At 44.6% G+C, this 12,372-nt stretch overlaps 1 protein-coding gene and 1 long non-coding RNA gene across 2 annotated transcripts in view; one reads left to right on the top strand and one right to left on the bottom strand.

The window, feature by feature from the left end:
• The window catches only part of CPD (carboxypeptidase D), a 72,762-nt gene that overhangs the window by 29,698 nt on the left and 30,692 nt on the right, over positions 1-12,372 (top strand). The window contains exons 3-5 of the mRNA XM_069945822.1: positions 5,360-5,502; positions 10,531-10,700; positions 11,609-11,967. Coding sequence (XP_069801923.1) covers positions 5,360-5,502; positions 10,531-10,700; positions 11,609-11,967 — 672 coding nt within the window. The remainder of the gene's footprint in view (positions 1-5,359; positions 5,503-10,530; positions 10,701-11,608; positions 11,968-12,372) is intronic.
• Positions 7,496-12,372, bottom strand: part of LOC138767925 (uncharacterized) — a 51,624-nt gene continuing 46,747 nt past the window's right edge. Inside the window, exon 3 of the long non-coding RNA XR_011358880.1 lies at positions 7,496-7,583. This is a non-coding gene — a long non-coding RNA (uncharacterized lncRNA). The remainder of the gene's footprint in view (positions 7,584-12,372) is intronic.

Genomic DNA, 12,372 nt, shown 5'->3' with positions numbered 1-12,372 from the left:
CTGCTCTATACAGGTATACAGGATTACTGATGGTGGCTGCCTGATGTACCTGCTCTATACAGGTATACAGGATTACTGATGGTGGCTGCCTGATGTGCCTGCTCTATACAGGATTACTGATGGTGTCTACCTGATGTACCTGCTCTATACAGGATTACTGATGGTGTCTGCCTGATGTACCTGCTCTATACAGGATTACTGGTGGTGGTGTCTGCCTGATGTACCTGCTCCATACAGGATTACTGATGGTGTTGTGTGCCTGATGTACCTGCTCCATACAGGATTACTGATGGTGTCGTGTGCCTGATGTACCTGCTCCATACAGGATTACTGATGGTGGTATCTGCCTGGTGTACCTGTTCTATATAGGATTACTGATGGTGGCTGCCTGATGTACCTGCTCTATACAGGATTACTGATGGTGTCTGCCTGATGTACCTGCTCTATACAGGTATACAGGATTACTGATGGTGGCTGCCTGATGTACCTGCTCTATACAGGATTACTGATGGTGGCTGCCTGATGTACCTGCTCTATACAGGATTACTGATGGTGGCTGCCTGATGTACCTGCTCTATACAGGATTACTGATGGTGGCTGCCTGATGTACCTGCTCTATACAGGTATACAGGATTACTGATGGTGGCTGCCTGATGTACCTGCTCTATACAGGATTACTGATGGTGGCTGCCTGATGTACCTGCTCTATACAGGTATACAGGATTACTGATGGTGGCTGCCTGATGTACCTGCTCTATACAGGATTACTGATGGTGTCTGCCTGATGTACCTGCTCTATACAGGATTACTGATGGTGGCTGCCTGATGTACCTGCTCTATACAGGATTACTGATGGTGGCTGCCTGATGTACCTGCTCTATACAGGTATACAGGATTACTGATGGTGGCTGCCTGATGTACCTGCTCTATACAGGATTACTGATGGTGGCTGCCTGATGTACCTGCTCTATACAGGTATACAGGATTACTGATGCTGTCTGCCGGATATACCTGCTCTATACAGGTATACAGGATTACTGATGCTGTCTGCCGAATATACCTGCTCTATGCAGGATTACTGATGGTGTCTGCTTATAGTTTCCAGTTCTTATATGACTACTTTACAATGTTAGTTGAGCAGGTGGTCAAGGCATTGGCCCACATATGTTAATGGTAATCTGTCAGCTCCCGTGCCCTACCCAAGGTGCTGATAGTGCCCTAGTGAGCATAGTACCTTGGATTGGATTATGCACAATCCTACTGTAATGAAGTGTCAAAGAGGAGTTGTTTGTGCCACACTCTGGCACGCCTCACCACTCCTTCCTCCTCTCTCCTCTTCATAAATAATCAATGCTGCCCGGCCTCCTGCTTGCTCAGCTGTCAGCCAGTGTCTCTGATTGCAGATCTGTTCTCTGTAAGCAGGTTATGTGTGAAAGAAACACTCAGCTATAGTTGAATCTCTGAGTCCAAATGTGTTAGAGCTGTGGGGTAACTCACCTGTCTAGAGGTGAAGAAGACCAGAGATTGTGCATAATCCACTCCACGGACAAATTACCAAAAGGCACCATGTTTACTATGGGACTGCCAGCTACAGCACACTGTCAGCACCCTAGGGATGTAATCACGCCCGGAGGGGCGTGCTTGAGGTCTGCCTTCCATCCACGTGGCCCGGCGGCTTGCGTTTCACGTCTTCGGCGCGCTGACCTCATCCGCACGCAGCGCAGTCTTCTGTAGTCCGCGCATGCGCAGTACGACAGGAGACGACGCCAACATACTGCGCATGCGCGGACTCCGGAATACGACGGCGCTGCTTGTGGATGACTTCAGCGCGCCGCCGACATGAAACGCAAGCCGCCAGGTCACGTGGATAAAAGGCAGACCGCAAGCACGCCCATCTGGGCGTGATTACAGCCATTACAGACGCCCAGGACCTGTGACTGATTCTGCCCACCTTGACTAAATCCGCCCACCGTGACTACTTGCCGGAAATTTACATACAGCGCGGGACTTCTTCAAAGTAAGATTACTGACTGATGGAGGGGGGCACGGAGGTTACAGGGGGATGTTTGGGAAACGTGCTGGGTGATGTGCCAGCACGTTTCCTTATCTTAAGATGGATTTTTGGCGTGATTGGTTCCCTTTTAAAGGGGTTGTTCGTGATTTTTTTTTTTCTTTCACATCAATTGGTGCCAAAAAGTGCCTTCTGTTTGTCCGGCAGGAAGTGGTTTATTCTTTCCAATCTGGAGAGCAGTTTTGGGGTTTTGCTGCTGCTTTGTACAGTTCCTGACATGGACAGAGGTGGCAGCAGAGAGCACTGTGTCAGACTGGAGAGGATACACCACTTCCTGCAGGACATACAGCAGCTGATAAGTAATGGAAGACTGGAGATTTGTAATTTACTTCTATTAAAAAAAAAAAAATCTCTGGCACTTTCTGCCACCAGTTGATTTTAAATAGTTTTCTTTTGTGACCTGTCCCTTTTTAAGATGTAGGTTAGGGTTACATGGTACCACTAAGTAAGTTGCATTTGCCCAAAATTGCCGTGTTGCACCACCTAAATCTTGGCTAATGAAAATGAACGGGTCTCTGGCAGAATATCAGCAGTACAGAATCTGTGCAGACATTTAACCTTTGAATCCTACAAAATTGTTGCATCCTAGTGTGCACTGCACAGGTGGCAGACGTGGTTGTAGAGTTGTCCGTAGTCATGTCATCCAGGTTGGTTGGGTTGTTAGATCTATTTCTTCTCATACACCACAGGTGGCAAACTCAGGCCCTCCATTTGTTACAAAACTACAATTCCCACCATGTCTGGACAGCTAAAGCTTTGGCAGTCCAGGCATGACGGGAATTGTAGATTTGCAACAGCTAGAGGGCCTTGGTTTGACACCGCTGCCATATACCATCTGCTATAGGTAAATACATACAATGTCATCTTCCCCAGAGCTTAGATACATGAGTGTGATCCGCCCTCGTGCCCAGGTAATTAAATACCTTCTTGTGTCTCTATAACAGTGACAGGATATCATAATTTTCCAGCCATAGTAAATAGCACACGCTAACACCACGTAGCTGCCAATATTTATTTTGGCGTCTTCCCTGTATAACGTTACATCTGTCCCATCTGTTACAGTGACGCTTCGGCCTCATTCACTGCCAATGCGGCTCTGCCCTTGGTAATGTTGGAACCACCTGTATGTAAACGTTACCTGAGCGGCCCATTGTTTTTACATCACCCGACACGGCGATAACACATCGATTGTGCCCATGTCACCCGTGATTCGTGACTCTGTGTACATTTCACACAACAGGACTGATAATGCCCGGTTTGTTGCTGATTTCTGCCGACAATCGGCCATTATGATGCGGCAACAATGGTATTCTGTGCAGACGCTGAACATCTGTCCATGGGAATCTATGGGGCATTGTCCCGGGTGGTTGGAGCATGAAAATACAAGGATGTGCACATAGAAAAGAAGGGAAAATGGGCTGACATTAGGAAGAGACCAAAAGATTATAGTGTCTGATCTGTTATTATGGGAGATACTGCAACGTGGTCTCAAAGTAGCCGCTATCTGCCTAACATCCTGATACTCATATACAGCAGTGCCCAAGCATCTCCTGTCCTATAGATGGGATCCCTCCCTATCCCATCCTGTTAGGGCCCTATTCCACCGGACGATTATCGTTGAGATTATCGTTTAATCGTTCAAATCTAAAAGATAATCGTTCGGTTGAAATGCAGTTAACGATTAACAACCGAACGAAAAATCGTTGATCGCTTTATAAGACCTGCAACTATTTTTATCGTTGCTTGTTCGCAAAACGTTCGCATTGAATAAGACGTCGTTCGCAGTAGATACGAACACAATAGCGAAGAAAAAACCATCGTAAATACGATCATAAGTAACGATTATCGTTCCATGGAAATGAGTGAACGTTTTCAGGTCTTTCGCAATATCGGTTGTTCGAGATCATTAATCGTTAACGATTATGCGAACAATAATCGTCTGGTGGAATAGGGCCCTTAGCTAGGATAGGGGGCTTCGGTGTCCGCAGCTGCTTGTCTCCTTGTCCTCCATTGAATAATATGAAGTTGCACATATTTACTGAGAGCTGATGGCTGTGACACACTGGCCATCTAGAGCTGTGTTCTCACTAGCATTATGAGGGATCCAGTCAGGGACAAATGCTATTTTCCTCTTAAAGGGGTTATCCAGCGCTACAAAAACATGGCCACTTTCTTGTCTCCAGCATGGCCACACGACTCTTGTCTCCAGCTTGGGCGGAGTTTTGCTGCTCAGTTTCATTGAAGTGAATGGAGCTTAATTGCAAACTGCACCTGAACTGGAGACAAGAGTGGTGCTGTCTCTGGAAGAACGTGACCATGTTTTTGTAGTGCTGGGTAATCTCTTTCAACATATACAGCATTTTTGTTTTTTAAAGATACATTTTTTTTTTCCAGGTCAGGAGAATGATTTCTATGCATTCTCTATTGAGCGTCTTTACCAGGACACTTGGCATATACATCTGCTTGTACACTTATTAGCAATACAGTCCTGGTGTCTCTGATTCTGAAGGTGCAAATTATGTTTTATTTGCTAATATGAAGGCTGCTAAACCAGAAGGCTGACATGGTCTCCATCTGTTTTACAGTCTGTATGGTTACTATTCGTGTACAGATCTCCTACATGTTTCTCACTATCTTCACATAATATCAGAAGAGGTTGAGTAAATCTTCTCAGGATTGTATTTCACCGGCCTCAATAATCGACCATAAGTCCATTAGTTTTGTCCTTTATGTAGTTTGGTCCCTATCACCAGAGAGGAGCACTAAGAACTGTCTCATGGGAAGCATTGTACTTCTGGGTGCGTAATCCAATCAGAGTACTGAGGACATGACGCCATACACATCTCAAGTCATAGTGAAGTGTGTACAGCCCCTATAGCTTACATAATGGTATAACAGTGGGTAGCGACTTTACATTTGGGTGTTCCTGACCGTATGATAAGGTTGTTTTTTTTTTTTATGTTCTACAATGAAATGATTATGGACCAGATATAATAATATAGCTGTAAAGGTCTGTGTGCTTGTATTTTATTGCCTTGTCATGCACCGTGCCCTTGTAAGTTACCCCCAACTTACAAGGGCACGGTACATGACGTAATGGGCCTCATATGAAAATGGCCTAAAAGTAGCGACCTTGTTTCTTCTGGCATACAGCCAGTGTAATTTTAGCCCTAATGAAATGAACTTTTGGTTGATGGTAGCGACGAGACCTAATCTAAAACATAGGAGGCTGTGCACATGGAAGGTCTGTTATTAATAATTCTGTTTTGTGTTTTCTGCCCTCTGCAGGTGGGATGCAGGATTACAACTATCTATGGGGAAACTGTCTAGAAGTGACGTTTGAACTGTCCTGCTGCAAGTATCCACCAGCGTCTGAACTGCCCCAAGAGTGGGACTATAACAGAGAGTCGCTTCTCAAGTTTATGGAAATGGTAACTTTTTTTTTTTATACTCTTCCTATAATATGTTTCTGTTTTATCTTTCAGTCTTAGTATGTTCACACCGAGTAGAACAGGCGAAATTCTGCGGTGGAGCCCCAGCTGCAGAATCCCGCCTGCCTTAGTGTTATGCCATATCTCCCCACCTACATTGGCGCTTTAGGCCCCTTCCCCTCTGAGACTTCATTGGTGCCTAGGTCCCACCCACTCCACTGCGTCAAATCAATGGGCTGTACTTGAGGCATATTCCCTGCACTCTGTGTTGGCTGGATCTAGGTCGACCCATTCCGCCTAGGTGCCAATAAGTAGGTGTGGCCTATGACACCAGTGTAGGCGGGGATATGGAACATGACTGCTGTGAGGCCCCGCCCTTAGGCATTGTCCACCAACAATAACATGCATTTTTGAGGTGAGAGACCACCAAGAAATCCTTTATACCGCAAGATATGAAATGGCCAGAATATAAGCTTAAGAATGGTGCTGAGAACTCCCTAAATGAAAGGGGGGGGGGGGGGCAATATCACTTTAAGGGCATATTACTTGGAGCGGCGTCCAGCAGAAAGTTGGTATTGTAATTTTTCAACACGTTGAAAGACCACGATCAGCCTACGTCGTCCATGTCAGCTGATCGTGATCTTTTAACATAAGCTAATACCGTACTTTCTGGCGTATGAGACAACCCCCAACTTTTCTAGATAAAATATAGAGTGTGGGATATACCCACTGTATAAGACTACCCCTCTTCTAACGCACACCATATAAAAATTAATAAAAAACAGACAGCAGTGAGATCTGAGAGGTAGAGGAGGTACAGTAATACCGGTAGGATACAAGGGCGACTAGACAGGTGAAAGGGGTGTGTGTTTTTGGACACAGTGCCACTCTACCGTATGTTTTTTTTTTTTCCCGTATCCCAGACGCCTGCAGCTTGTTCTTCCCATCATACGGTCACTGCATACGACTGGAATGCGGCTGTTTTTTGAGCTCCGCCAACCGTATGCGGCGACTGCAGATTCTCCAGTCTGGTAACAAAGTTGTTTTTTTTTTACCCTATAAGACGACACCCGGTGTCTAAGACGACCCCTGACTTTTGAGAAGATTTTCCTGTGTTAAAAAGTAGTCTTATATGCCGGAAAATACTGTACATCAAATTATCAGCCCGGAAATCATTTGGTGTAATAGGGCCCTTAGTACAAAGACATGTAAACAATGAAAAGGCTGCAGCGTCACGCCCGGTCAGACCCACACCAATCTAATGTTGATGGCCTGAATAGCGCAATATATGTGGCTATCTATAGAAAATATTGAGTAGCTGCATTACCTACTATGCCCTATGCCAGGATTATTATACAACAGCCAATATAGAGCGTTCTGTGCTCACCATGCCCATACATCTTATGCCAAACCTGGCAGTGGGTTCAGCCAGCAGTATAATGTGTAGAGGGGACACCCGAATCTCCCCTGACACATGATGTCTGTGCAGATAGGGTCAAGGGACATGGTTTCAACACCTGACCCTATTGTTCTTGGAGGGATAATTTTGAGCTAGAGCATTCTGGCTGCAACTTACCCCTCCCCTCCACATAGGGAACTATGAGACCCCCCTGGTGGTTCTTATTGAAATAGAGGACAATGCAGGCCTCTCCGTTAACCTCCAGTCCTCCCCATTTTCTGCTTTTTGTACTTTTTCACTCAGATCTCCCTGCACATGGGGGTCAGTAAAGTGTCTTGATGCTGCAGATTACTGTGGTTTTTTTTTATCAGTATATGACATATGTTCTGCCGCTATTGCTTTCAACTTTCCTTGTAGCTCCTATAAATAAATTTCATACAACGCAATGACTTATAGTATAGCACGTCTGCCTCTATATTTTGGCTCAGTCCTCCACATTTGTGAAAGCCTCTATGCCATACGTAGATTTAATCTTCTGAAACATTACCAAGCATATTGGAGCAGACTACCTTATAGTTCCCACCTCATTTGCATCCCCATAGTCTTCTCGCATGGTTTTCTGGAATTTTTGAACAAATCCTAGATTTTAGTTCTATTTTTTTCAGACTTTACTCCGGGACATCTGTAAGGAAACCACAGACAACAGTTTTAATATTAGACATCCTGACATATTCTCACAAAAACTAGTCTTAAATACTGTTGAATAGTAGTCTGGCCCCCCTGTGTAGCCCTGGTGGTGTATGATGACGACTTCTGGATCCTTCCTTGCACCGCCTCGCTGCCATTCAGTCCATGTGCAGGGAACATAACTCATGCCTATTCATTCAAATGGAGCTGAGATACGTTCCTGATCAGGAGTGGCTCTTCGCTTTTATAATGGAAGTCAATGGAAAAATGGATCCAAATGGATTGCACACAATCGCATCAGTTTTTTTGCTCCCATTTTTATTTTCATAAAACGTATACGTCAGGCATAGGCAACCTACAGCCCTCCAGCCGCTGCAAAACTATGATTTGCATCGTGCCTGGTATGGAGCTTTAGCTTTGGCTATCCAGGCACGATGGGAATTGTAACTGGAGGGCTGACTGTTCTCCATGCCTGGTATATGTTAAACACCAGGATCTGCTCACACTTCTCCAGGGTTTCTATACATCCATTGTTTGCCCCTACATATTGCTTCCTATGCTGGGTGTTTTTTTTTTTTCCCCCCAGCAGACTGATGTTCGGTCTCTAGGATTGTGCCTGCGTCCTCTAGGCCCTGAACACTTACATGCCTGCCAGTAAGCATGCACTTTAGGCCAGCACTTTGGGAAGTTGGCATGTACGTCATGGCCCCTTTCCTGTAAGTGTCACCTGGCGCCTTCTCCCTTTCCCGTCTTGCAGGATGTGTGCTGTCACACACAGAGGGGTTTTCTTTCTGATCATCCCTGTTATGACAGATGAAAGCTGCCCAGACCTCCGCACTCTCTCTTATGTCTGGGTTGGATGTCATTTGAGGCTTTCTGAACAGGTTAGGAAAATACATGATAATTTTAGCTATTAGCCAGTTAACCTACATAGTATGTTTTCTAGAAACCTCAAGAAAGTACCAGATCCTAAAAACAGTAAACACTAAATCATAGCCGTGCTTCCATTTTAAGCCACATTATGTAGGTGTGAGTGAAAGTTTTGTGTCTTTGCACCGATTTACCAGAACCGAGAATAAAGCACAGTTCTGAACTGACATGATCTTTTCTTCATGTGTGTCCCTTTTTAAAAGTGGTAGTTCACACAAAAAAAAATTCTTTCAAATCAACTGGTGCCAGAAATTTGTAATTTACTTCTATTAAATAATCTCAAGTCTTCCGGTACTTATCAGCTGCTGTATGTCCTGCAGGAAGTGGCTTATTCTCTCCAGTCTGACACAGTGCTTTCTGCTGCCACCTCTGTCCATGTCAGGAACTGTCCATTGAAGTAGCAAATCCCCATTGAAAACCTCTCCTGCTCTCCAGACTGAAAATAATACCCGTGCAAGTTTCCTCCTGAGCAGGAACCTTTACTAACTTCACAGTCCTTTCACTAACATAAATGTGTTTAGAATTTGGTGGCGGGATAGATGTCTGAGCGCCTGTCCTCTCCATTCCTGCCACATACAGTGGAACCTTATGAGCTCCCTGTGTAGTCTTAGTGCACAGTGCTGCCCGATCTCGGTCATTTCCAAGAAATAAACAGAAAACAAGCAAGCTATTGGATCCTAGTCTAGTGATCCACTTGCATCCACTGGTGCTACTTACTAAATAAAAGTAACAATGATGACCAAGGGCGTACAGATGTCACACATAGAATCCAACCCTGAGCTGGAAACCACACTGGCGTTCTCTGTAATCTCGCTAATCCGTCTGAGTAAGGCACTACAACCCTCAGCTAGCTCTCTCCAGCATAAGAAGAAATAATGACTTTTCCTACCTGGGTTTATGGAGTAAACATAGAGAGAGCAGGCCCAGCAAAGGCGGTCTGCAGCAAGAGAAAACAGGATGCACTCCCAATGCAGGTATGTGGATATGCAGCCCGGGGTGTTGGGTGCCATGACAAGGTTATAATCCTTCAGAACTTTAGTCCAGGCACAGGCAGTGCAATAGATGGAGTGTGGGCACGCTCCGGCCGGCAGCGTGCACCACAAAAAACTTCCGCCCGTAGGTCTAGTGACGTCACAAAAACAAAGTAAGGAGGCCGTGAGAGACCAAGAAACCTCCGACGCGTTTCAGAAAATGGTTTGTTTTCCTTCGTCGGGACGTCACTAGACCTACGGGCGGAAGTTTTTTATGGTGCACGCTGCTGGCCATAGCATGCCTACACTCCATCTATTACACTGCCTGTGCCTGGACTTAAGTTCTGAAGGATTGTAACCCTTGTCACGGCACCCAACACCCCGGGCTGCATATCCACCTATTAGGAGTGCATCCTGTTTTCTCTTGCTGCGGACCGCCTTTGCTGGACCTGCTCTCTCTGTTTACTCCATAAAACCAGGTAGGAACAGTCATTATTTCTTCTTATGCTGGAGAGAGCTATCTGAGGGTTGTAGTGCCTTACGCAGACTGCTTAGCGAGATTACAGGGAACGCCAGTGTTTCCAGCTCAGGGTTGGATTCTGTGTGTGACATCTGTATGCCCTTGGTCATCATTGTTACTTTTATTTAGTAAGTAGTGCCAGTGGATGCAAGTGGATCACTAGACTAGGATCCAATAGCTTGCTTGTTTTCTGTTTTTTTTCTTTGCATGGATGACGGGTCCTGTTATATCCCCGTGCAGCACCACTAACAGGGTTGTGGCGCATCTAGGACTGTCTCCGTGGGTAAGACAAACAATTTACATTTCCAAGAAATACACTGGAGATCACTGGTTATAGTAGCTGTTAGTTTAAAATGATTATTGTAGGTTATTTTTTTTATTATGTTTGGTTTGACTGTCCTAAGATAAAGTCATACTTCAATTTCGGGCTGCACACCCATAGTAGGGAGCCTCTAATTTGCAGCGACTTCTTGTGCTGTCATGTAAAATTATATATCATGCGTTCCCTCCTTTGTTTATAGGTTCACATTGGAGCCAAAGGTTTTGTTAAAGACTCTGTTACCCAGAAAGGGATTGAGAATGCGACTATATCTGTATCTGGAATCAACCATAACATCACCACGGGGAAGCTGGGCAACTTCCAGAGATTGCTAGCTCCAGGTATCTACAACATCACTGCTTCAGTAATTGGGTAAGTAAGCGTATAGTCAGTGGTAGTAATACACAAGCACAGTGATGTGCACAGAGGAAAACGGTTACCCATAGCTCAGATACACATAGCAAATGGGCCCCCATTATTATTACCTGAGTGACCACCCAGGACAAATAAATTGGTGTTTTTTCCTTTAACATGTAGGGCCACTTTTGCCCTTTTCCTTAAAGGGGCTATCCCCAAATTGAAAGTTACTCCCTATCTCTGGCACCCCCACAAGAATGGAAGGAAGTTGCTGTGGGGGATCAAGTAAGATGAGTACACACTCATTCTGCTGCAGAAATTTCCTGGATTTTCATTTTTTTTTTTTTTTTTCATGTTTCTGACCACAACCATCTTGAAATCAAAGTATCCCTTTAGCTTGAAAGACCTATATCCTATAAATATCCAGATGGGAATACCCCTTTAACTGCAATAAAATTTTACTGTATGTAAAACCACCCTTCCAGAATGTGCCCCCACAAGTTACCCTAGTTAACCTGGTTGGTATTTTAGAAAATGTGGCAACATTGTCCTTCGGATAACATTCCAGTAAGCCAGCATCCTTTGCAGGGGGGAGTTGGCAGATCAATGGATGCTTTTGAAATAAAAAAAGAAAGGGGAAAAAATGCTTATATACTAACAGGTTTGTTCTGTATACACAGGGATTAGTACCTGCCAAAAGGTCAGTGGCGTCCAAGGCTCATAGGTACACATGAGAATTTTTTTTTTTACCACAAAAATGAAGGTATACTGTAAATCCTGATCCAGCTTATAATATTCAGAGATCTGTCGTACTACCGTTCACTAATAGTTTGGATGCCATGATGTTTTAGAAGAGCTGTTGATTGCACCCGACAAGATATATAATGTAGTTATTGATTGCAACTTCTCATCTTTCCACTTAGATACCTGCCGCAGACTATGACTCAGGTGGAAGTAAAGGAAGGCCCGGCTGTTGTGCTTGATTTCCAGCTCAACCCTACAGTCTCCGTAGCAGCAGATAACACACCAGACATTACAAGTCCTCTGCCACCCACAACGGAACCTCCAGTGACTGTGAAAGCTGAGAACGACCCCCCAGCACACAAACCAGTCCAACCCCAAGACTTCCGCCACCACCACTATTCTGACATGGAGATATTCCTGAGGAGGTACAACAGCGAGTATGCCAGCATCACCCATCTCTACTCCATTGGCAAGTCTGTGGGGTCACGAGAGCTTTATGTGATGGCGATATCAGACAACCCACATGTTCATGAGCCAGGTACTTTATCTGTGTTTTGTGGGAAGAATGGCAGTGATATATGTGGGCACCATTGTACATTAATTTATATGCATTGGTTTGTTAGTTTTTTTGCTGGACTTCCACATCTGTTATGCTGCCGTGAGTGACATAGCACTGGTTTTAACCCCACAAAATTGTTCACTCAAGGTAATTTGAGTGTTGTGAGGCCTACAATACCCTTGTTTTACCCCTGTTGTAGAATGAGCCTCACATGTTTTTTTTGGATGTTTTATGCAAATTAGGTATTTGTTTTCACTTTTCAGGCTCTTTTTTTTTTTTTTTTTTTTTTGCTCATTCAGCACCAAAAAGTATGTTTCATGCCTTAAAATACAGCCCATAGGCTAAAGGCCGTGTCAAATCAAACGATTATTGGCCTTACTTGGC

Source organism: Dendropsophus ebraccatus, chromosome 11 (assembly GCF_027789765.1).
Source record: "Dendropsophus ebraccatus isolate aDenEbr1 chromosome 11, aDenEbr1.pat, whole genome shotgun sequence".
Classification (NCBI taxonomy): domain Eukaryota; kingdom Metazoa; phylum Chordata; class Amphibia; order Anura; family Hylidae; genus Dendropsophus; species Dendropsophus ebraccatus.
Note: the sequence above shows the minus strand (reverse complement) of the source record. Positions and strands in the feature narration are given on the sequence as shown.